Genomic DNA, 24,239 nt, shown 5'->3' with positions numbered 1-24,239 from the left:
ATTTACGCCGGGTCCATCCCGTGTTTCACGTCTCTTGCATTAAACCAGCCATCCGTCCCCCATCTCACCCGGTCCGCGTCCCTAGTCTTGCCGATGATACCCCTATCTACAGGGTTCGCCGTATTCTTGACATGCGCTGTCGGGGACGCGGTCATCAATATCTGGTCGACTGGGAGGGGTATGGTCCTGAGGAGAGAAGTTGGGTTCCCTCCCGGGACGTCCTGGATCCTTCACTCATCGATGATTTCCTCCGGACCCGCCAGTCGTCCTCAGGAGCGCCAGGGGGCGCTCGTTGAGAGAGGGGTACTGTCATGATCCTGGCTTTTTCTCCTTCTCTGTCTCCCTCTTGTGGTCACGTGTTCACACTGTCACGCACACACATCCACTCCTCCGCTCATGATCTATTTCAGCTGTTTCCCCTTTCGTTCCCTTCTCCTCACCTGTCCCTTCTTTGGCCCTTGATTGTCTCTGCTTCTTATTCCCTCTTTCTAGCCCTGTCTTGTTGTCGGATTATTCGATGACCTCTCGTGAGACACGTCTGTTTCCTAGTTCTGTCCTGTCCTTGGAGTCATAGTTGCTACTGTGAGTTATTTTTTTATTGGACTGTGTATCATCCTGCTGTGCCTGTTTGCAGAGTACCTGTGCAGCGCTTGCCCTTGGCTGTTCACTCTGCCGGCTGCCTTCACTGTTTTTCTGACTGGCTGTATGCATCTCGGGGTCCCTGCCTCTGCCCTCGTGTAAATTTATGTTTTTTTAGACCCAGTCGTCTGGCTGTTCCTGTTTTTTGGCTCTGAGAGAAGCCTGTGATTTTTGTTCAATATTTTTTCAGTGAAGACAATTTGCTTTATTAAAGACTGTTAACTGCACCCTGCCCTGGTTTTCCATCGTTCTTATCACATAACAGAGGCAATAATTAAAGCAAAAGGAGCCCCTACCAAGTATTGAGTACATGTACAGTTAATTAACTTACTTTCCAGAAGGCCAGCAATTCAGCGATTCTTTGTCTCATGAAGTATTCTAATTTGTTGAGAGAGTGAATTGGTGGGTTTTTGTTAAATGTGAGCCAAAATCATCACAATGAAAAGAACCAAAGACTTAAACTACTTCAATCTGTGTGCATTACATTTATTTAATACATGAGTTTCACAATTTGAGGTGAATTACTGAAATAAATGAACTTTTCCATGACATTCTAATTTATTGAGATGCACCTGTACATCTGGTCGAAAAAGAATTGATGTGATGATCAGAACATGGTAACTACAGTAATTATCAAAGTGGGAAGTGATGCCCTCTGGGGGCATTTGTCCAGGGGTGTTTTTACACCACAGACGAGGTTTGAGAAGGAAAAAAATCATTATGAAAATATAATTATATTTTCCATAAAATGTTCTTCCTAACTTCAGGCCTTATTCTCATGTCATATATAACTATGTTCTGCAAAACATTTTTTCATTTTTTTTCTTACTGGTGAAAATCAGATGGTTAAATATGTTTTCTCCCAGGTACATCGCAGTGTAAGCTTCACAGTGAACATTACTCTCATCAACGTAGTCCATATCAACAACAAAAATATATCTTGACCCCATGTAGTGGTTATTTTGGGAAAATCCCAGGTATTTTGAGCAGTAGGATTATAAAAAATATTTTTTTTACTTAAGTACATTAAAAAAATGTAGTACTTTTGTACTTTCACTTGAGTAAAATTGAAAAAGGAGTTCTTTTAATTTTATTGGATTAATATTTTATTATACGTATCTGTACTTTTATTCAAGTGATTGATTTGTGTACTTCATCCACCACTGCTCACACAAACACTTCATACTGAGAAAAAAACATACATAAATGGAGTGTATAATGTCACTTGCTTGTTTTCTATCAATCACTGGTGAGTGTTAATCAGGTCTTTGGAAAGTCACAATTGTCTACATTGCATGATTTGACTTAAAGATCTGTGCAGATGGATGGGACTTTTGTTCCCTGCAGTTTGGCAAGACAAACACACACAGCATATGAGAACTGAGCTAAAAGAATCTTCAGAATTGACTTGAAATCTACAAACATTTCTGTGGAAAACCCCATGAAATCAAAAGTGGAGTTTTGTGAGTTACAATGCATGCAATGTTTGAGTTCCAGACAGCACCCAGACAGACTAAACGTCTTGCTACACTGCCATATGTCCTTAAAACATCCTCTCACAGGCCAGCCATAATGAGACACTGAAGAAGAAATAAAAATGAGTTTCCCCTTGTTTATTAAAGGTCCCTGACCGAGCAGCAGACTCGGTCAGCACTTAAAGCATCATGCTGCAGATAGCCCAGAATTCAAGGCCATGATTCAATGTGATTATTTTCCACAAAGGCAGCAGAACTGCTGAACTGAATAGATTTCCTCTCCAAATCTCCAACTCTGAGAGGAAAAGGAGCAGAGGAAACCTGTGTTGTTTTTCTGATAACTGTCCATCCTTCGCTGTCCTTGGAGTGTGTGTGTGTATGTTTGTTTTCTGTACCTGAAAACGGTCCATCCTCTGGCTCAACATAATCTGTTCTGACTGGCAGGCTGTCCTGGATTGGGTGTTCCTATTTCCAGAACACACAGGGAAAAAAGGACAATGTCAATCAATCTGCTTTGAACACATCATTTTAATGTTGTGACCCTGAGTGAGATGAAAATCACAGGACTAAATAACAGTCCCCTGAAGAACTGAAAATCCTACATTCCTGCTATAAGTCATGACTCTTTTCATGAAAAAATAGCACTATAACTTTAACATTAAGAATAACATTAAGAAGGAAACTGGCATTCCAGAGTGACTTGCTGTATAATTTTACATAACAAATATACTAGAAAACGTGGATAACATTTAAATGAATGTGTATGCAAATGCTACAAATTTAACATTCCTGTAGCTCGAACAGTACACCAAGGTCATGGGTTCGATTCCCAGCGAATTCATGAACTGATGAAATGTGCATTTTTGATTACTTAAAAATAAAGATTCCAAAAGGGTGTTTCACAGCAATGCCATAGAACCACAATTTTCAGTACTTTTCAGTGAACAGTCCCTAAAAGAACCACTTTTTTTTTCTTAGTGTGAAGAATATTTTAATAATCTAAATAACCTTTTTTACACTATAAAGAAAACTTGTCCAATTTTGAAAGAGAGGTTTTAGGGATGTTAAAGGTTCTTCAAGGAACCATGGATGCTAATAAAAACCTTTATTTTTAAATGTACAGTCGCTTTGGATAAATGCAAAAAAAATAATAATATAAATATAAAAAATATTTTATTACTCAGAGGTTGCTCTATCACATTTTAGGAGATTGAATTTACGTTTCATTAAAATACTTTATATTTTGCATCATAATTTTTCCTTATTTAATAGAAAAACAAAAAATAGTAATCAGCTACAAAATTAAATTAAAATTAAAACATTTAATTAAATTAAATTACAAATTTTCTCTCGGTTTAATCTCATTGCTGAGATATAAAATATATTAAAAAGATATCATTTTTGATTTTTATTTGTGTTCACATCTTTATTTTAAAAATCAAATTGAATTAATTGTTTCCTCCTTATTGTCTCTTCAAAAACTGTCAATTCTTATTAATTTTTAATGGAAAAATGTAATCTCAATCATAATTTTTTTTTTATTATTACAGTTGATGTACCTTAATAATATTAAATCAAAAATATTACTTTCTACATGTCTTCCTCGTGACAACACTTCAATATTTGCAGAGGATTGCCAAACACATATGTTGTCAACAAAACTCTAAAAACTGGCTCTCAGAAGTTCATACACAAGCCATTGCACACACACAGACACACACACAGGTTTCCCCTTGTTCAACGTGCTTTTCCTTTTTCCTGTAGCCTAGATATAGGAGGTGTGGTTGGAGTCATCTGGATTTTCCTCTGAACATCACAAAACATCTTGCACACTCATATACACTCAGGTTTCTTTTCAAATACTGGGGCCAATTTAAAGTTTTTGATAACCTTTCTGTGGTTCATGTTTCCGGTTTGCAAGTCGCATTACTATTATTATTGCTCATGTGGGCAATGATTTGAATAGACATCTAACTGAAAATATTAAACTTTAGCAGATTAAATTAAATAAATAAATACAAATAAAATAAATCCATATAAACTGGTTAGAAAACCCCATTAATCAGCATTAAAGAGGAACGTGCCATAATTAGTGAGTAAATCATTTGCAACCACCGATTACACCTTAACACCATTCACATTTTAGTCAGAATATTAATTAGGAGTGCATTTGTACAAATAATCTAAAAAAAAAAAATTGGATATATAGCCTTATGTGCATATGAAACATACACGAAACATATTCAGTTCAGTCACTTCATGGCTATTATATGATGCACAAAGTGTACAGAGCTTGAAAACTTGATAGCTGTAGCATGGTTTTATCTATGAATCATGTTTCATGAGTGCACTAATACACATATGGAGCAGTTAGAGGCTCCTGTTGAAAAGTGATAGCCCTTGAATGGCATCCATCCCCACGTCTCTTTAATTGACAGTACACACATTTTCACTGCATTTGAACTCAAGACCGTAACTGACCTTTCTTTGTGGGTGCCAGGTGTCTTATATTAACATATTACTTCAACATGAGCACTCTCGTCAGCACTGGCTGTTACTACAATACCATTTGAGAGTTTGTGTGTGCATTTAGAGAAGCCTTTACTTATATTAAACTAAAACACAAAGAATGGGAAAAATCTCTTGACACTGACACAGCAGGGTATGTGGAGGACAGACTGATTTAATAACACAAGGAAGATAAATCTTCCTCAGGGAGAGACAGGATGCTGGATTTATGGGCAGTGATGACGTGGGACAAGAAGCATTCATGGAGCTCTACAATACCTGGAGAGAGCTATCCATTAGCATTCACATGCATCTCAATGCCATGCCATTCTGGAAGTACATGATTTTAAGGCTGCCATCTTTGCTCATGGACACATAGCAAAACACATAGCACAAAGACAGCAGACAGGGGAAAAGTCCATTATTTATAGTCCCAAATCAACACTATCATGATGGATTTTGTTTCTTTTGTGGAACATAAAAAAGGACCGTTTGAATGATGTTTTGAAAACCTTGAAATATTTTGTTGTTTGGTCCCTGACATTCTTCAAAATATCACATTGCATTGAGTGATGACTGTTCTTCCGGTGAAATTATATTAGTAAGTTTGTCTATTAGAATCAGAAAATGCATTCACAGTGAGACTATGCTTTAATTAGCAAAACATTGCATTAGAAGTCAGAAACACGCACACACATACGTTTAACAGCATTGCTAATGAGAAGCCTTTAAGTCTTGTTCATGGACTGAGACCTCAATAAATCTCAATAGCAGGTTAGGCTAGTCCTAACCTTTACAGGAAGTTACAATTACGTTAAACTTAAAAGGCCAAGCCAACTGAAAAGCCTTAATTCTTTTTAACATATCAAGCAAAAATGGTTAGTGGTTATTTAAGGGGATCATCTGATTTAATAACTCAGACAATGTTAGTTTGGTCATTTAGAACTTTAGCTTAAGTACAAGAGCTAAAGTGCAACCAGTTTGACTTGTGCTAAATGACTTGTCTAAACATTCACACATCCTGACAAAGACCTTAATGAAATCAGTCCATATTAGCTTTGAGGCATCTGTATTCAGATTTATAGTGTCCAAATTCATCTACTTTTACAACTTTTTGTAGTCAAGAGTGTGAAAAGTGTTGACTCATAATTCAGTTTTATTTCTAAAAGCCAAAATATTAGAATTATACACTCAGAATTGTGAAAAAGTCATAATTCTGAGTTAATATCTCACAATTCTGACTTGATAAAAAAAACTTGAGATGTAAACTTAAAACGGTGAGAAAAAAGTTAAAACTTTGTTATAAAAAGTTGCAATAACCTTTGTAATTCTGTGGCATCCATACAAGTTAAAGTTTGAGTGCAAATCCTAGTAATACAGTGTTCTTACCTTTTGTGGCCTGATGATAGATGGACGAGGAATATGTGGCCGTTTTGTGTCCACAACAGGGCTCTTATCCTGGGCATCGTCTTCTTCTGAGAGCCCTTCTGAGGTTGGGTACGAATGAAGTGTGTCCTGGTTCTCTGTGTCCAGTTTTTTGGTTTTGGAGTCAGTCCCATTAGTCTTCATCTGGACGGAGACGCAGCTAAATGAAGGCTGGCTGTCAGTCCGCACTGGGTTTATTGGACCAGGCTGAGTGAGAACAGCCAGGCCCATGACCCGATCTGGTCCAGTTTTGGAGATTTCCGGGTCCAGGTATGGAGCAGAATCAGCAGAAACATCTGGTGGACCACCGAAACAGTACTGTAGTGCTGAGCACGGGAACCCATGCATCACGCTAGATGATACAAGCTTTCAGTGTCCAATGAGATGTTGAAGCTTCAGTTTATGGATGAGATCGCAATACACTAAACCGTTTCATGATACCATCATAGTTTGATGGTTTTCCATGTTTTCACGTGAAAACATCCAAGAAGTATTGACCTCCAGAGACCTTCCTGCAAGCAATTAAGTTGTACTCATAGGCTCAACATGTTTTTCAGAGCAACATAAGCCAGTCTAGCTCCAATAACCTCCTCCATGAATGCATCTAGGAAACTTCACAAACACATCCCTGTCAAATTATCAACTAAAAACGTGCAGAATTCACTTGAGTCTACTCTGAACTAGTCCTTCCTCATAACATGCTCTCTCTGAGGATGAGAATGTGAGGCTTGGGGCTTTGCGAGCGATGGGTTTGGGGGGGGGGGTGTCCGAGTGTCAGGTTCCCTGAGCAGGTACTCCCCCTGCCAAGGGCCTGTGGCATTGTCCTCGAGCATCCCAGTGTGCCAAGTGGAGGAGTTGGGTTTCAGGGTCTCAGTAACTGATAGGCTCTTAGTGAAACTCAGTTGTGGCAGTTTAAGGCAAGGAGCAAAAGAGTGAGAAAGCATTATCAGAAACATCAGAACTGATCGCTGGTCTGAACAAAAGCAACTGGGGAAAAAAAATGCAATAGGGGTTTTTTGACCCACTTAAGTAAGATTTATGTACATCTTCATATTTAATATCAGAATTACTTCTATCGTCTTTGAAATATGGTTAAAGTGCACTGCCGAATGTATTGACAAGCATATATGGTAAGGCTAAGGTAAAATATACTTCAACATCATTTCTATTGAAACTCCCATGGCAGGTATTTATATATATTTGTAACGATGAAGTTGCAATTTAGAGCATTTTAAATATTTTTTACTTTAAATGTAATATCAAATAGTGTAGTGACTTAAAAAGAACTTTACATGTGCTTCAGTATGTTAGTAACTTCTTAAAAGCACAACAAAACATATTAAAGTAAAACTTTTTATTTGACATTATTACAAATGTTACCCATTATACCCATTTTTTAAAGTCATGAAAGTGGCTTTTAATTTCTTTAATATTATATTATCTGGAGGTAGTTTTTAAAAAATATTTTAAATAAGTTTTAAGTTTTGAAATACACTATAAGTACACATTCAGTACAATTAACTGCTAAAAACTGCTGGATAGCCATGCAAATGTAAAACTACAAAAAAAAAACAAATAATAATAATAAATAAATACTGAAAATGAGATCATATATTAAAAAGGCAGGTAGACTGCCATATTAATACATATGCATTACCCCTTTGGGAGTAAATATAGACTGGTCTGAAAATATGTCCACATTTGACAAGGCAAATATTAGCACTAGGTTGCCACATTACACAAGGTGGACAAATTGAACAATGCAGAGCCACTGAAACATTGATGAGCTCTTTTGTTTGAGAATGTAAACAGGACTGCAGTTTCCACTCCACGAGGAGCCGAGGTACCATATGTGCACCAGAGAAACATGATCTCAGGGAGTCTGAGCGTCTGAATCGTGATGGGATGTTAATATGACTTAATAACAATGCTTTTATGTGTATTTTTAAAGGACAGGCTGTGCAGATGGGTGGAATTTTTCAGAGAAAGCCTGGTTATTTATACCTGCATATATATAAAAAAAAAAAAAAAAAAACAAGCCTGGAGTTATTTTGGTTTGTCTGATGATCATATAACAGTTTTTCCATGGGTAGTTATTATTAGTGCATGGAAAAAAGACACAATTTCAAAAAATCTTTTCATATGCACATTTATATAAAAAAAACACACAAAAGTAAGTTGAATAAAATTATGGATGGTTGAAAATATGCAACATTTCATATTTTCATAATAAGGACATCAAGAACAAATGTGAGAAAAAGTTGATATTTAATTTATATTAAAAGGGATAGTCTCCTCACAAATGTAAACTGTCATGTACACTGTGCTCATTTACTCACCCTTCATGTCATTCCAAAAAAGGTGTTTTTTTCTTCTTTTCTTTCTCTGTAAGAAAACGAAGTCAATGGGCCACATCTGGGTATAAACGAACCCTTTAAGACAAGCATTTGGCGCCATCTATTGGTTTGTCACTGTACATGTAAAAAAAAAAAATAATAATTCTTTGCTTACAAAAAGTATAGGTTACTTGTCGCTCATTACGTTACGGTTGAACCACTGATGGCAGATGGGACTATTCTGATGACGTCTTTTATACTTTTCTGGACCTTGACACTGTTATTTACTTGGCAGTCTATGTGACAGTCTTAAGCTTCCCGGTTTTCATCAAAAATATCTTCAATTGTGTTCCGAAGATGAACGAAGCTTTAACAGGTTTGGAAGACATGGGGTTAAGGAGTTTAGGGGGGTGGGCATTTTGGGGTGGAGTATCCCTTTAAGTAATTTGATTTAAACATGCAGACTTACCAATTAGGTATCAGCGTTCAATATCTGTAACTTAGTAGAGTTTAATAAGGCAAACAACAGTCAACCATAAGGTAATCATTTTTAATTGTCACTTAAATAAAGAACCAGCAGATTTTTTACTACAGGTCAAGGTCGTTCCAATGATACAAACGTAACAAAAAAATCGAAATAAAAAAACTTATTCCAACAAATAAACAAGGGCAATTCAAATGACGAAGTAACAGAAGAGTCCTTTTTCTTAGAGCAAATGATGCTCATGTTTGCAACATCAACACAAAAATAGTTTTAGCACAAAGGCAAAAAACATAATTTCAGCATGAAATAAAGTACAGCCAAGGGGATCAGTGTTTTAGCAAGTCTAATACTAAAGTTTTATACTTTTCTTACACATCAAAAGCATGAAGACAAAGAAATATATACTGTACCCATTTGACCAACAGCAGTTTAATGAGAAATAGTGCATCCTGGAATATTAATAAAAAAAAACACTTTCTGCTATGAAATGATGAGCACTTCATGGCCATAAAATACAGTTGGACAAAGGAAATTAACATTTTCTGAGACATAAGCCTGACCTTAATCAATACTTAAATAATTCAAATTGCAATACCATTTACACAGTGGTAATACTCAAAGTACTTATGATTTCTGTTTTTGAGAAAGATGGATCGAAAATGAACAGTTTAAGAAATGTTGTGGGATCAATATGAGTTACGCTCTATATGCATACGCTGTCCAGCATCTGTAACATACTGTTGATTACCACAGACAATCATTTTGACTCGTCTCTCAGTTTGTAAAACATAAAAACATGTTCACAGTAATGCACTTAAAATGAGGCACGGCAATGGGATGGATTTAAAAGCCAAAATGTGCACTTGCTTGCTTTTGCTGAAGTGGAATTCTATTGGAATTATTCTCAAACGTCTTCAGTAAAACAAAATGTGCAGATTACCTCACAACCTACAGCTATGGGAGACCACAAACTGCCTCAAATCAATTTCTAACAGTTAAAAAAAACAGTTAAAAAAAACAAAACAGTTCTACACTGTATATTGAAATATGCAACCATCCAAACGTTTGAGGTCAGTAAGTTTTTTTAATTAATTTTTTTAAAGAACTTAATACTTTTTATTCAGCAAGTATTTTGTCGAATGTGAAGGTGTAGAGTAGACATTTATAATGTTAAAAAACTTTTCTATTTCAAATAAACGCTATCTTTTGAACTTTCTATTCAAGAAAGAATCCTGAAAAAAAAATTCACAAAAATATTAAGCAGCACAACAGTAAGAAAGCTGTTATTTTAAATTGTAGTCTAATAATATTTAAATTAAATGAAATTAAAATTATGCATTTAATTTTCTTTTATATTAGCCAATCAACTTTGGGCAACCTGGAATCCTTCATGGACCACCAGTCCATTGCTGTATTGTAAGGGCATTACTAAAAACACATTTTTATTTGTTTACAATCTGTCAAGTAGTGATGTACCTGCAACATTTCTTTGATGTTAATAGTGTCCTTCAATGCACTGAACATAATAACAGCTGCATGTCCAGCTCTCCTGTACATGCCAAACCAAATAAAGGCATATGAAGGTGGAAAACATCTCTACTTCAAATACTATTAATGGACTCTAAAGTAAGAGACAATACTGTGTAGGGATCAATACTGTATTGTGAAGGCAATGTGTGCTTGATGGCCCTAAACAGATATAAAAGAGTCAGCTTTTGTAGATCAGAGAGATTAATTTAAGGTATTAAAAGCAGTTCAATTTTCAGTGATGAGAATCTACAAGAGCCAGTGCAAGATATAAAATTATTCAAATGTTAAGGCAGTGTACACAGCAAAGAAACAACACACACACACACACACACACCTCTAACAGAAGACCAAAGGAATGTGTGGCAGCCATAATTTAGCTAGGTTACCCCGGTCTGTATAGAGCAGTTGCTACCAAATTGTATAGTCGCCTGAAAAGATGGTAAAAAACTTTGTTCACCAGTCTCAGGACAGCGCTTATGTTAAGAACAAATTGAGGAATATGGGAATAAAGTATAATGGTCTACTCTTCCTGTCCTAATGCTCTCTGCCACCGGGAGGCAGCAGAGGCTACATTACGTACAGTCATCTTCCTCTTAAAAAAGCCACTTCCATGGGAAGTACAGTGCAGTGTGGTGCAGTTTTTGCCTGATGGTGCTTCAGGGGGCAGGTTTCAGCTGTGGTAGCTGGGTACCGCTGCCTGTTTCTGGGAGAGGCGCATCAGTTCCTCTCGGATGGCTTTGATGAGCGAGGCCGAAGAGTGGTTGGGAGGGGATGGCTCCACGGGGGGAGCGGAGGGAGCATAGCCAAGGCCGAGAGAGTCCAGGTGGGCAGGAGCAGCAGATGGCTCCTTCAGACCATTCCTGGAGGTCTGGAACACAGAGATGGAACTGTAGTCAAGAGAGCCAAGAACCTAAACAAAGAAAATGAAGGAAGGAAGGAAGGAAGGAAAGAAGGATGGAAGGCAGAGAAAGAAGTTTAAAGTTAGAAAAAGTGGTAATTCTTTAGATTAGGGAACACATATAATTTATTTTTAACCTCAGTTAACTCCTAATTTGCTTAATATTGATAGTAAGTCAAGTAGTTGTTGTATTAGTATGGGACAGGGTTATGGGATCTAAAATATGGTCATACAGAATAAGGTATTAATGTGTGGTAATAAACAGACAATATGCTAGTAATATGCATACTAATAAGCAGCTAGTTAATAGCAGAGCCTGTCTACGGAGAGCCTTCCCACTCCCTATTAAGTCCTATTGTACCGAATTTTGGTTGCAGTACCACCAGAGTTCCACTGGGGGCGATCGCCATGAGTGCAAAATGAATGGGAGTCTATGGGGCTAGACGGCTAAATTTGTCGCTTACACCCGATTGCCGTTGAGAAATCTCAGATCTGATTGTAGGTTTTGCAAGTTCAACATGGGTTATAGGGCGAAAGTTGAATGAACGAGTACTTATGTCCTTTCGATTTCTTACAGGTTGAGTTGTTGTTGCCCATAACACGCTAGCATTCTGCTAATGAATGTGAATGTGTATGACATCATTGACATTTTAAAAGACTTTTTAAAGCAAATAAGTGACTCTAAAAAATCTAACACCCAGCAATATGTATTTTTTTGCATCTCCTTTCGAATACAACATTCAAATTACTAGACAAAAAATTATATCTTGAGAAAAGTGGATTTTGAGGGGTATACTGCCATTGACCTCCATTCATTCTGCACTCGTCCTGTAAGCGCCCTCATATGGAATCAGAGTGGAACTGCAACCAGTTCAGAAGCCGGAAGTGTAGTGCGAGTGAAACTTCTCGCCATATTAGACATTCTCTGTTAATAGTGAGTTGTGTTCCTTAATGCCTTATGTGTTACAGAAGAAGCTATAGCTATGGAAGTAAGAGTTTGAAGAAGACATATTCTGCACTTTGTTGCATTTTATTGGACTGAGGATGGAGCTTTATGTTTGCAATATATGAATCTAAACACCAATTTCAAAATTGTAAAGAAAATTCAGTTTTCCATTATTTGTTCGTTTAAAATTGAAGTAAGAGAGTATTTCAGACTTACAGGCTCCCTGTGGTTAGCAAGCTTGTAGTCGTCCTCATGATACGGGCTCCAGCTTAACCCACCACCTACACGACCCGTCAGACCAGCGTGGGTTAAATGATGTAGCTGGGCACCTGTGAAGCAACATGCATAGTGCATAAAATATACTTTACATCGCATCATGTTGTATATATACAAAACTTGATATCACATTTGATATCTGCACTTTATTTATAGTAAAACCTTTACGCTCATACCTGTAGTTCCACCTACAGGCCGTGGCCTTGTGGAAGAGGGCAACTCATCTCTGATTCCCCCTCGACCAACATAAAGTGACTCTGGCCGTAGCTGTTCAACAGGAAGGGCCTCTCCTGATGGGATATAGCTGGACTCTAAACCCTGTCTGTTGAGATACAAAGACGTCAAACTCCAGCTATTAGCAAAAAAACGTAATCTCTCCCAGTACATTCATTAAAGCTGTCTATGCTACAAGTGAGGAATGAAATATGATAGGCAGCATTGCTCACAGTTCCCAAAGATCACACAAAACTTCCCGATCAGACTCAATATACTCACGGATATGATAAACCTTGCACACTGGAAGGTGGCAGACCTAATTCCGCATATCTCTGAAAGAAATACACACAAACATGCTGTCGTTGAGCTTAAAACATGTTGATAATTCTTGGCACATCCATTGCACTTTAATGCATTAAAGGCTTAATATAATACATTGGTAAGTCTGAAACATACATTAGCAGCTGTGTGCCCCACCACAACCAAAGCTTTTCTATCTATCAGCCTAAATAAACTCTGTGACCCAGAAAACAGAAAAGCTCTTAAATAGCTGAGTTGGGAATGCCACATTTTAAGGACCGTGTTTCTTTAAAATGGCATGGACAGCGATGGACCATTTAATGCTCCATCTTGATTCTTAAATCGACCTTTGAGTTGTTAGACAGTTCATATTTTGCCTCAGTTGGACTTTGCAATCCTCTTTTTCCATTCCGTGAAAATAACCTCTATCTGACAGAAATACCATTCTGGATAGTTTATTCTCAAATCCAGTTTGCTTAAAATCACTCTAGCATGGTTAAACACACATCAAAACACATTTATAACAAAATCAAAAATTAACTGATTGAATCAAACCACCATCACAAGTGCACTCTGGATTGAATAAATGGATTTATACATGCTTTATGCATGCTTAAACATTGGTATGTAAATATGGATGGTCATATATTAATATGCACATGGTTGTGATGTCAATACACTTTGCATTTCAGCTAAACTGTGCTTTGAGTTGTGATGGAACCATAATGGTTACCAGCCAATATTATAGATTTTTTTTAAATGAATCATATAGACTAATGTTGGATAATTTTAATTGTGAATGTTCATTTCTGGTATTTTTAAATAATTTTTTTGTGTGACATCATATGCTCACTTTAGATTAATATTTAATAACACTAATAATTTAATAACACTGTTGTGAGTAATCTTCAGCACAAGCACTATTCATAATGTACCGTATTTTTCGGAGTATAAGTCGCATCAGTCCAAAAATACGTCATGATGAGGAAAAAAACATATATAAGTCGCACTGGACTATAAGTCGTATTTATTTAGAACCAAGAACCAAGAGAAAACATTACCATCTACAGCCGCGAGAGGGCGCTCTATGTTTTCAATGTAGACTACAGGAGCACTGAGCAGCATAGAGCGCCCTCTCGCGGCTGTAGACGGTAATGTTTTCTCTTGGTTCATGTCTCTTAGTTCATTTCTCTTGGTTCATGGCAAATTAATTTTGATAAATAAGTCGCACCTGACTATAAGTCGCAGGACCAACCAAACTTTGAAAAAAAGTGCGACTTATAGTCCGGAAAATACGGTAAATTATAATACTGTGAAGCCAAAATAAATACTTTTATGAATTATTTAAATTATTTCATATTAAGTAAATGATCATTTAAGTGATGGACTGTATAAAGAAAACAGTAATACATCAGCTTCCATCATGTGCTTTTTTAATCACATGCCAAATGCTTAGCATTAACAGTTTGTTTAAATCTCTATACCCAAGCCCAGCAGATTGTTCTTACCCCTGTGTAGGGATTCAAGGGCAGGTATCCTGGCCCCCAAGATCGCTGGCCACGGGATGGTGGGCTCGAGGCAGGTGGGGGTCCAGGGTAAAGCCCAACCCCAGGCAGAGTGATGCTAGCTGTGCTGCCCTGAGACGAAGGTGATACGAGGGCAAATGCATTGTCCAGTAGAGAGTGCATTTGCTGCCGGGCCTCCTCTATAGACGGCTGAGGAGGCAGGTAGGGGGGTGGTGGAGGAGGGTGGCCAGGAGGAGAAATCGGACTATGGAACACATCATCCGACGGGGACGGGCTATGATGCTCGGGACCCTGGTCTGGGTCCGACTGCAAAATAAAAAAATATATATATGCTCAATAAGGCTGGATTTACTCGTTGAGTAAAATTGAGTAAGATATGAAATATTAAGATTTTATTAGTATATATATAAATTTACAAGATGACGTTAATATAAGCTTGTTTCTACCTAAATATATTTTAAAATGTAATTTATTCCTCTGCTGGCAAAGCAAAATTTTTACTAGTCTTTAGTGTCACATGATCTTTCAGAAATCCTTCTTATATGCTGATTTAATGTTTGAAGAAACATTTTTTTTAGCAATATTGAAAAACACTGTGGAAAATGCTATACCTTTTCTCTTCTATGTATAAATTTCAAAAGCATTTATTTGACATAGAAATCTTTTGTAACAAATCTACACTGACACCTTAAATCCTTGCTTAGTAAAATAAACGTAATTATCAATTTTTATTGGTCAAATCTTATTGACCCCAAACTTTTAAATTTACTTAAGTAAACCTTAAGCGTACCTAAATCCAACCAAAAATTATTCAGAATGTTCTCAAAAATTTTGGAAATTAGCACCAGCTAATTCACTAAATGGAGCTGATTACAAAATCTTTTGAATTACAAATATATGGAAAGAATGGGAAGAAACAGTGTGGAGTTGATTACACAGTCAAATTCAAAAGTACAGTGTAGTGAGATAAAAAAATGATACAGATCACTTCAGGACACTGACCACATATGCAATGTTATTGACTCCTGGGTATTTCCTGTATGTCCCATCACTGTCCGGCGTTATGAGTCTATCTCGGTCAGCATCCGTCAGTTCACCGTTCATCTGTTGTTTCCTTCTCTGTTTAGGAGAACGCTTCCCTCCGTTGCTGCAAAAAAACACTTTTGAGCTTTAAATGTTGAAGTTACATGAAAACCTTCTTGATCTATAGTTATTTCCCCCATGGAACAGTTCTAGAAGATAACAGTATGATATTTAAGAGATTCATTTGGGCATGACTTTGTGTAGAAAATACAGAATTGGTGACAACAGGCCTTAATTCTGTGTTGAGGACTAGTCTAATTATCAGTTGTACCTTTTCTTGGGCTCGGTGTACAGTGAGGGCATGTGAATATCTGGATCTATTATCTTGTCAATCTGCATCTGGGCCCTCTGGTAGATTCGGTCCTGGTCTTTGGGGTCGCCAAGACCATCGATGAGATCATCCATAGCGGGGAAGTCATAATGGCCTTTCCTTTTTGCCCTCAGACGGATCTTATTGCGATGGTGCTCGATCTCAGACTTGTGCCTTAAAGCCACCTGGATCTGGAGGAGAAAGAACAGTCAATGATTTTGGAGTCATTGAGAAGCACATATTGATTATTGATGATTGAGCTTTTAAACACTGTGAATCAAATTCATAATCACAGGGACCTTGACATTTGAAATAGGTCACTAAGGAGAAGCCATATGAAATGAATGTGGATTAGATGTGGTGAAGGATACCTCTTTGTTGAGCTTGGCGTTCTCTGCTGCTCTGTCATTGGCTGTAGGGCTGGCTAAGGGCAGGGGCAGCATTGGCTGCATTGCGATGAGCTGGAGTTTATTAGGAGGGCGTTTAGGGCCGTCAGTTGGGCGGGACATTCTGTCCACATGCTCAAAAACGGAGGCTGAAGATAATGGCTCATCCATGCCATTCATTGGGGGTGGACCTACAGGAACAAACATAACAGAGTGTCATACTTCACAAGTGCAACTTGGCTATTCAAAAGTTTGTGATCAGTAAATTTGTTTTTAAAGAAATTAATACTTTTATTCAGCAAGGATGCATTAAAATTATCAAAAGATTCCCATTTCAAATAAATTCTGTTCTCTTGGTATTATGGTTTCCACAATAACATTAAACAGCACAACTTTATTCAACATTGAAAACTGATTGAGCACCAACCAAATCACAACACTAGAATGATTTCTGAAGGATCATGTGACTGGAGTAACGGCTGCTGAAAATTCAGCTTTGCCATCACAGAAATACATTTTAACCCTCTGGAGTCTAAGGGTATTTTTGGGGCCTGGTGAAGTTTTGTCATGCCCTGATATTTGTGCTTTTTTCAGTTTCTTATAAATATCTAAATGGGTAAAGTCTAATCTCACTGTAATCAGCACAAACTGGGCTATAATAATATGTGAAATGCATGTATGTACATGATTGTGTTTTTGAGGAAAAAAATATTATGCGTGGTTAGTGAAAAACTAAAAATGTTAAAACACTTAAAAAAGGCCATAAAACACATAGAGAACAATGGTTCCCGGGATTTTTGAGAACTGGAGCTTGTAGCCTAGAATTTCTCTTTCTAAATTATGTGAAAATCATCTTTTTTACTCACTTAAAGAAAACAATATATTGATTTACATTTTCTAAGACACGTTTTATTGGTAAATGTCATATGCGAGTAGGCATCAACTATCATGAATATCTGTCTTAGGTCTTCTTTGTCGTATCTTCCTCTTTATGATGCACCAAATGTTTTCTATGGGTGAAAGATCTGGACTGCAGTTTGGCCATTTCAGTACCCGGATCCTTCTTCTACGCAGCCATGATGTTGTATTTGATGCAGTATGTGGTCTGGCATCATCATGTTGGAAAATGCAAGGTCTTCCCTGAAAGAGATGACGTCTTGATGGGAGCATATGTTGTTCTAGAACTTGGATATACCTTTCTGCATTGATGGTGCCTTACCAGATGTGTAAGCTGCCCATGCCACATGCACTCATGCAACCCCATACCATCAGAGATGCAGGCTTCTGAACCGAGCGTTGATAAAAACTTGGGTTGTTCTTGTCCTCTTCAGTCCGGATGATATGGATGATATATTCATCCCAGTTTTCCAAAAAGAACTTCAAATTTTGATTCGTCTGACCACAGAACAGTTTTCCACTTTGCCACAGTTCATTTTAAATGAGCCTTTGCCCAGAGAAAACGCCTGCGCTTCTGGATCACGTTTAGATATGGCTTCTTTTTTGACCTATAGAGTTTAAGCTGGCAACAGCGAATGGCACGGTGGATTGTGTTCACCAACAATGTTTTCTGGAAGTATTCCTGAGCCCATGTTGTGATTTCCAGTACAGTAGCATTCCTGTATGTGATGCAGTGCCGTGTAAGGGCCCGAAGATCACGTGCATCCAATATGGTTTACTGGCCTTGACCCTTACGCACAGAGATTGTTCATGATTCTCTGAATCTTTGGATGATATTATGCACTGTAGATGATGATAACTTCAAACTCTTTGCAATTTTTCTCTGAGAAACTGCTTTCTGATATTGCTCCACTATTTCTCGCCGCAGCATTGGGGGAATTGGTGATCCTCTGCCCATCTTGACTTCTGAGAGACACTGCTACTCTGAGAGGCTCTTTTATACCCAATCATGTTGCCAATTGACCTAATAAGTTGCTAATTGGTCCTCCAGCTGTTCCTTATATGTACATTTAACTTTTCCGGCCTCTTATTGCTACCTGTCCCAACTTTTTTGGAATGTGTAGCTCTCATGAAATCCAAAATAAGCCAATATTTGGCATGACATTTTAAAATGTCTCACTTTCAACATTTGATATGTTATCTATATTCTATTGTGAATAAAATATAAGTTTATGAGATTTGTAAATTATTCCATTTCTTTTTTTACTGACAACTTGTACAGTGTCTCAACTTTTTTGGAATCGGGTTTGTATTAAAATTAAAAATGGTTCATAATATTTCAAAATACTACTGCCTTAAGGAGCATAAGGGACTATGCGATACACAGTATGATTCTATTTATATCGTTTAGTATTATTTGTTAAATTATTGCATACTGGTCCCAAAAGTAGTTGGGAAAATAATAACATGTATTAATTTCATTGCACAGACAAAAAAATTCAGTGGCATCTAAAAATGATTGCAAATTTTTCAGATATATTTTAATTGAAAATTCAGTTTGTTATTTATTTTGATCAATCATCATCCAATAAAGTCTTTTTTTATAAAAAAATAAATAATGCTGTCACGTATATGTCTTGAGGCCACTATATATTACGTATGTACACACCTATATATTAAACAATTCATAAACATATGGGTTCTGCACGGTCAAACTAAAACCAGCCTCATATGTGCCTAGAACTAACAAAGAAGGCATGTAATCAATAAGAAAATCATTCTTACTGATTGTAAAGAGACTCGTTTTAAATCAAATATGAAAAACCTCAAGACAGGGAGAGAGAATGTGAAGTGCTACGACTGAATTCCATGTAATTTCTTGGCTAGTCAGACAGTAGCCTATTGAGTCTGGTAAAGCAGAAATGAGTGTTGAGAGAGGGTCATCACCACAGGCACTGTTTAACAAGAGAGGAACACACACAGAGAGAGATAAAGGCAAAGAGAGCAAGAGAGTGGGAAAAAAAAAACAAGCAGCCAAGAGCAAAGACAAAGGTTAGTCATTCCTCACAAAGTAGGGAGGATGAATGGGGCTGGGCTGACCAGAGAGGAAGAGCCACAAATCTTCAGCTGAAAGACAGGTTTTATTACTTTCCTTTTTCTGTCCATCTTACATCACATGTTCTTCCACTGGCTATTATGGAGGAGTAGGACTGCTACTTAATAAAACCAAGGAATCATTTGCCTTTTTGGCAGTCAACAAACAAAAAAAACAACAAAAAAGGGGCGTGTCTTAATTTTCAGTCAAAATTTCATTTGGTTGCCCCTACACATAAACTGTCCAATTACATTTTGTTAGGTAAAAATAAAAAATAAAATGGATTAAGAAAAGCATTTTAGTAATTAAATGTAAAAGTTACATCTAAAACTATTTATTTTTTCAAAGTATTATTTATATATTATAATAGTATTTATTCACATTTTGAATTGGCTTTTATTTTTACATCTTTTGTTTTCATTTCAAGTTTAGTTTTATATCATATTTCTATTTAAAATATTTCTATTTAGCTTTAATTCATTTTCATGTTAGTACTTCACCTTAAACAAATTTTTTAAGCTTGTCCTCTAATATTTATATTTCATTTTGCTTCAACTTTATTTCAATTAACAACAAATATTTCTAATAATTTTAGTAAACACTAAAACACTTTTTTATTGTTACATTTAACTATATTTTTAAACATTAATTTAAGTAAAAAATAAAAATAAACGACTACCTCATAAAAATGATATTATAATTATTAACTAATAAGTAGATTTATTATTTGTAGAAATCCCAGTCCTCCATGTGTTATGTTACCATGTATTATCACAATGCCATGCATACTGTCTACACATCAGGATCTGCCATATAAAAATAACATAGGACACAATTGCAAATGTGTCAAATACATGGGACCAGATTCAATCTCTCTGCAATTCAATAGTATGAGGAAAAGAATCGCAATATCAATACATGATTGCCACAGTCAAAATGTGTGCAAACTTACCATTTAATCCATTGATGGCTGGTTTATGTGGTTGCTTTGGATCGATGGGCAGACCAGCGGGTCTAATGCCCTCCTCAGGTGATCCTCTGTCGCTGGGTGGATCACTGCCTATGGAGTCGCCCTCTGATGGAGAAATCCTAAGCAAAAGACACAACAAAAAAATCTTATAAACTTCTAATGCATACTATGAAAACATTATGCTTTTGCACTTAATCCATCCAATTTATATCATATATAAAATGTGCTTTTGATGAAATTGTAAAGACGGGATGTTTCAAAACATTGTGGGAAAACAATAAACGCAATTCAATGCAATTACTATATATTAATTTATGCATTTATGCTCCTTTTAACTTTGCATAGTCCTTGGATAGAATTCAAAGCAAACATGAGCTAACTCCTCAGAATCATCCTCATCCAGACAGACAATATTTACCCTTCATCCAGTTTTGATGAAGCAAGCGTCTCCAGGGTAAAAGCAAGAGGACGATGACCTAAACCTGTCATGCTTCTAAAGAGCACGTTCAGATCTAGTGCGACCACACAAAGGTTCATCACTTGGTCATGAGGCTATTACCTATTCGCTAACCTTTTAGTCTACAGCTATATGATCTCAATTACAAGGAAATAATTTATCTCTGACTGGGTATTTTAGCTTAGACTAGTTGGTACAGTATGTGTTACTACTAATGCATGTACACAAAAATGTGAATTTTTGTATTTACTTATTTTTGTTTTATTTTATTTTTAATCTATATTTATTTATGTATTTCAAATACAGTCCAGACATATGGATTATTCTATTTAAGCAGCAAGGAATATATAAGAATTACATATCTTCTGTCTATTTGTAACAAGGTTTCAGGTACTTGTAATATTTCCAAGACATGAGATCTGCTGTAATTTCATCCCTAAGACCCTTCTATTGATTAGGGTGTGAGATGTAATCCTTTTAAAAAGCTTTCTATTGATCAGCAGTCACTTCACTCTTAGCTACATTCCTGCCTTTAAATAAATTAACAAGTTATTTTAATACGAGGTTATTGCAGCAAAATGCAAAACAGAACCAGTTTGTTATTTTAGGTGGATTTTTTTTTTTATAATAGTTTGTGATTCAAAACAGGTAAAACCTTACAACAGGGTACCTTCAGTTAATCATGAACTAACAACGAGCAATACTTAATCTTGGGGCATTAATTAACATTTGTTAATGTGTTAGTTAATTAATAAAAATAACATTTTCATTGTTTGCATTCATAGTGCATTTAACTAAATATTAACTAAACAAATGTTAAAATGGTTTTAAAAAAGCACTTGTAAATTCAATTAAATGAACATCAATAAATCAATAATAAACCAAAAGAATGAATACTGTATATGGATTGTTCATTGATAGTTCATGTTCAATCATGTAGTAAACTAATGTTAAATTGATTAACTTTTTAAAAATGTTAAAAATAAGTTGAAAAAGTGAAAGAAATAAAAAAACAAACAAATAAGATTAATAAATGCTGTAGATGTATATTTTTCATTGTTAAGTCATTTTAATGAAATGTAGTAAACTAATGTTAACTAATATAATTTTAAAAATGTATATCAAATGAAATCAACCAAAAATGAAAAGTTTTGTAAACGTAGTGTTCATTGTTACTAGTTCATTTTAACTAACGTAGTCAATTAATGATGTTAACGAACAGAACCTCATTGTAAATGGTTACAAAAAAACTCAGTTGTGTGTAAAAAGTTTGATCTTGACTATCAAAGAAACATTTATCAGACTTACTGGCCCCTGCACCGCTGGCCATTGCGGGAAGCTTTGGAGGAGGCTTTGGACTTTGGTGTGGGCACCTCTGCGTTCTCAGCTGGACTCTGTTCCTTGGCAGACACAGGAAGTGGCAACGGCTCCTGGATGACCAGGAGATCATCCTTACTATGCTGGCCCATGTGCAGCTTGGCAAAGTCAAAACCCTTCACACTGGGCGTCTGCAGCTAAAGACCACCCCCCCCCCCAGAGAGAGGAAACCGTTCATTTGGAGAATCCAAATTAAAGAGGAGCGATGTTTGTGAAGGTAATTGAGGGACTGCAAAGGGAAGTGAGGGATGAAAGTTTAATAACTAAATGTTAATTTAAAACCGCTCACAAACACTCGACAGAATCAGGTCAATGCGCATCTACACGAGGCATATAGACAATATAAACTTCTATAATCAACAGATTGACACAGTGTCATAAGAATAAATTGAGCAAGAGGACAGTAACTGAGCCCAGATGATAACTGAATGTTACACACAGATTTAAAACCAGGTCTCAATTGACTGAAAATCCTGACATTGCTCTCCTTGGAGCATTCATAAGAGAAGTAATGATGTCTGATTCAGATTTGAGAAGAATCTTTCAGATGAATTGGTTGTTTCAGTTTACCTCAGAGTCAGATTCAAATCTCAGTGATTCATTCGGACTCAATTATGTAGTCACAACAGTTCACATCCCAAATGCAGGGGAAGATTAATAATAAATAATTTCTGTCTGTTCATCACACAAAGACATCAGAAAGTTTGTTCGTCAGTCATAGGCAGGGCTGTCGCAAGTGGGGTGAAAGGTGGTGACGATTATAGGGGCCCACGGCCGAGGGGGCCCCCCCCCGATCTCAACCGTCTGGCTGAGGCTATCCTAAAAAGACGATCAGGACAGTTGACAGGCCACTGCTGCGTGTCGTCACGAAAGCTTTTCATTTTCATGTGTTTTTAAACCTGACCACTTTCCAATTTAAACATTCAAAAGAGTTTAAATCAATCAAACACAAGACGCGGAAAATCTCAGCTTGCACGCTGTGTTCGGTGCACACGCATCTCAGTCTCAGAGCCGCGTCTCACAGACAGCAACACTAAACCGAGCTCTTCTTTGCAAAGTTCTCCTCGAACTTCCTCCTGTACCTGAACGAACAAACACAAATCGCAGTTTAAACAAACAGAAAAGGATGTGAAAAAGCCAATTTCAGCACCACGGTGTTCTGGTGTTCAGGACTCAAGCAGAGAGAGGCGTCTCAAAACAATTTTATAACACAGAATTTGCCTCTTTTTGCTCTTGTACCGACAAAAACATACAAAATATGTCAAAATACCCGTCTTGGAAAGTATGTTCGAAAAAACTGTCGGTTATGTCTTATGTGAAAGTATACAGTTGAGAAAAATATCGGATGTGTATTATATTGGATGCGTTCATCGTCTCTTAAAGTGGCCGCGCCTAATTTAGCTACTAGCTTCTGTAATGTTAATCCAAGAAAATGAAAGAAAGACATTTTTTTAAAAGTTTTAATAGTAGGTGCAGGACATTATAATTAATTTAGGTAAGAGAGTATATCAAAATAAAGCAAGCTGTGACATATTATACCCCAAAAATCTTAGTGAAATCCTAGTGAAATTGATAGAAAAAAAAATGGGACCAAAAAATTATTCAGACACTTTGACCTCAACATTTTTTGCTTACGTGTTTTTTTGCCTGAATTGCTAATGCAACCTTTTCACACCACAGACTGATCAAAATTAAGCATTGCTTGGTAATTGTTCAACAAAGTATTGATAGTTGTGTAAATATTGTCATACTAACAGTTGTCTGAAGTTTTGGTTGATTGTAATCCATTACATACCTTTCTTTCAAAGTTATCTGACATTATCAAGATGAATTTGTTCTGACAGTTCAACTCTGAGTTCTTGTCATATTGTATTACCATTTTATAAACTAGAGCAAATAAACTGTGAGATTGTAATAAAAGTTGAAGGTGTCTGAATACATTCTGGTTTGACTGTTAATTTAATTTTTACAGTGAAGACTATGCAGTGCTATTTTATATTTAATTATTTGTTTTCTGTACCTGCACACCTACAAACATGAAACAACCTAAACATTGTGCAATTAGCACAAATAAATAAATAGAATGAACATATAAATTTAACAAT

General features: G+C 36.4%; 2 protein-coding genes across 2 annotated transcripts in view; both read right to left on the bottom strand.

Moving 5' to 3' along the window:
• Positions 1–2,324: 2,324 nt before the first annotated feature.
• LOC132155772 (uncharacterized) lies at positions 2,325–6,739 on the bottom strand. The gene is made up of 2 exons (XM_059564466.1): positions 6,012–6,739; positions 2,325–2,579 (listed from the first exon to the last, which is right to left on the bottom strand). Exons 1-2 carry the CDS (start codon positions 6,393–6,395, stop codon positions 2,325–2,327), a joined length of 639 nt encoding a protein of 212 aa, XP_059420449.1. The 5' UTR covers positions 6,396–6,739.
• A 3,473-nt stretch (positions 6,740–10,212) lies between these two features.
• The window catches only part of LOC132156280 (UPF0606 protein KIAA1549-like), a 49,626-nt gene continuing 35,599 nt past the window's right edge, over positions 10,213–24,239 (bottom strand). The window contains exons 12-21 of the mRNA XM_059565211.1: positions 22,066–22,271; positions 20,283–20,419; positions 16,324–16,529; positions 15,914–16,143; positions 15,562–15,706; positions 14,542–14,865; positions 13,013–13,065; positions 12,694–12,839; positions 12,458–12,570; positions 10,213–11,307 (exon numbers count right to left, since the gene is read on the bottom strand). Coding sequence (XP_059421194.1) covers positions 11,068–11,307; positions 12,458–12,570; positions 12,694–12,839; positions 13,013–13,065; positions 14,542–14,865; positions 15,562–15,706; positions 15,914–16,143; positions 16,324–16,529; positions 20,283–20,419; positions 22,066–22,271 — 1,800 coding nt within the window. The 3' untranslated portion in view covers positions 10,213–11,067. The remainder of the gene's footprint in view (positions 11,308–12,457; positions 12,571–12,693; positions 12,840–13,012; positions 13,066–14,541; positions 14,866–15,561; positions 15,707–15,913; positions 16,144–16,323; positions 16,530–20,282; positions 20,420–22,065; positions 22,272–24,239) is intronic.

This window comes from Carassius carassius, chromosome 13 (genome assembly GCF_963082965.1).
Source record: "Carassius carassius chromosome 13, fCarCar2.1, whole genome shotgun sequence".
Lineage (NCBI taxonomy): Eukaryota > Metazoa > Chordata > Actinopteri > Cypriniformes > Cyprinidae > Carassius > Carassius carassius.
Note: the sequence above shows the minus strand (reverse complement) of the source record. Positions and strands in the feature narration are given on the sequence as shown.

Coding starts and splice junctions, on each gene's coding strand:
- LOC132155772 (XM_059564466.1), bottom strand. CDS start 6,395: ATGCATGGGTTCCCGTGCTCAGCACTACAGTACTGTTTCGGTGGTCCA. Junction 2,580..6,011: donor CTATCATCAGGCCACAAAAG/GTAAGAACACTG, acceptor TTCTGGAAATAG/GAACACCCAATCCAGGACAG.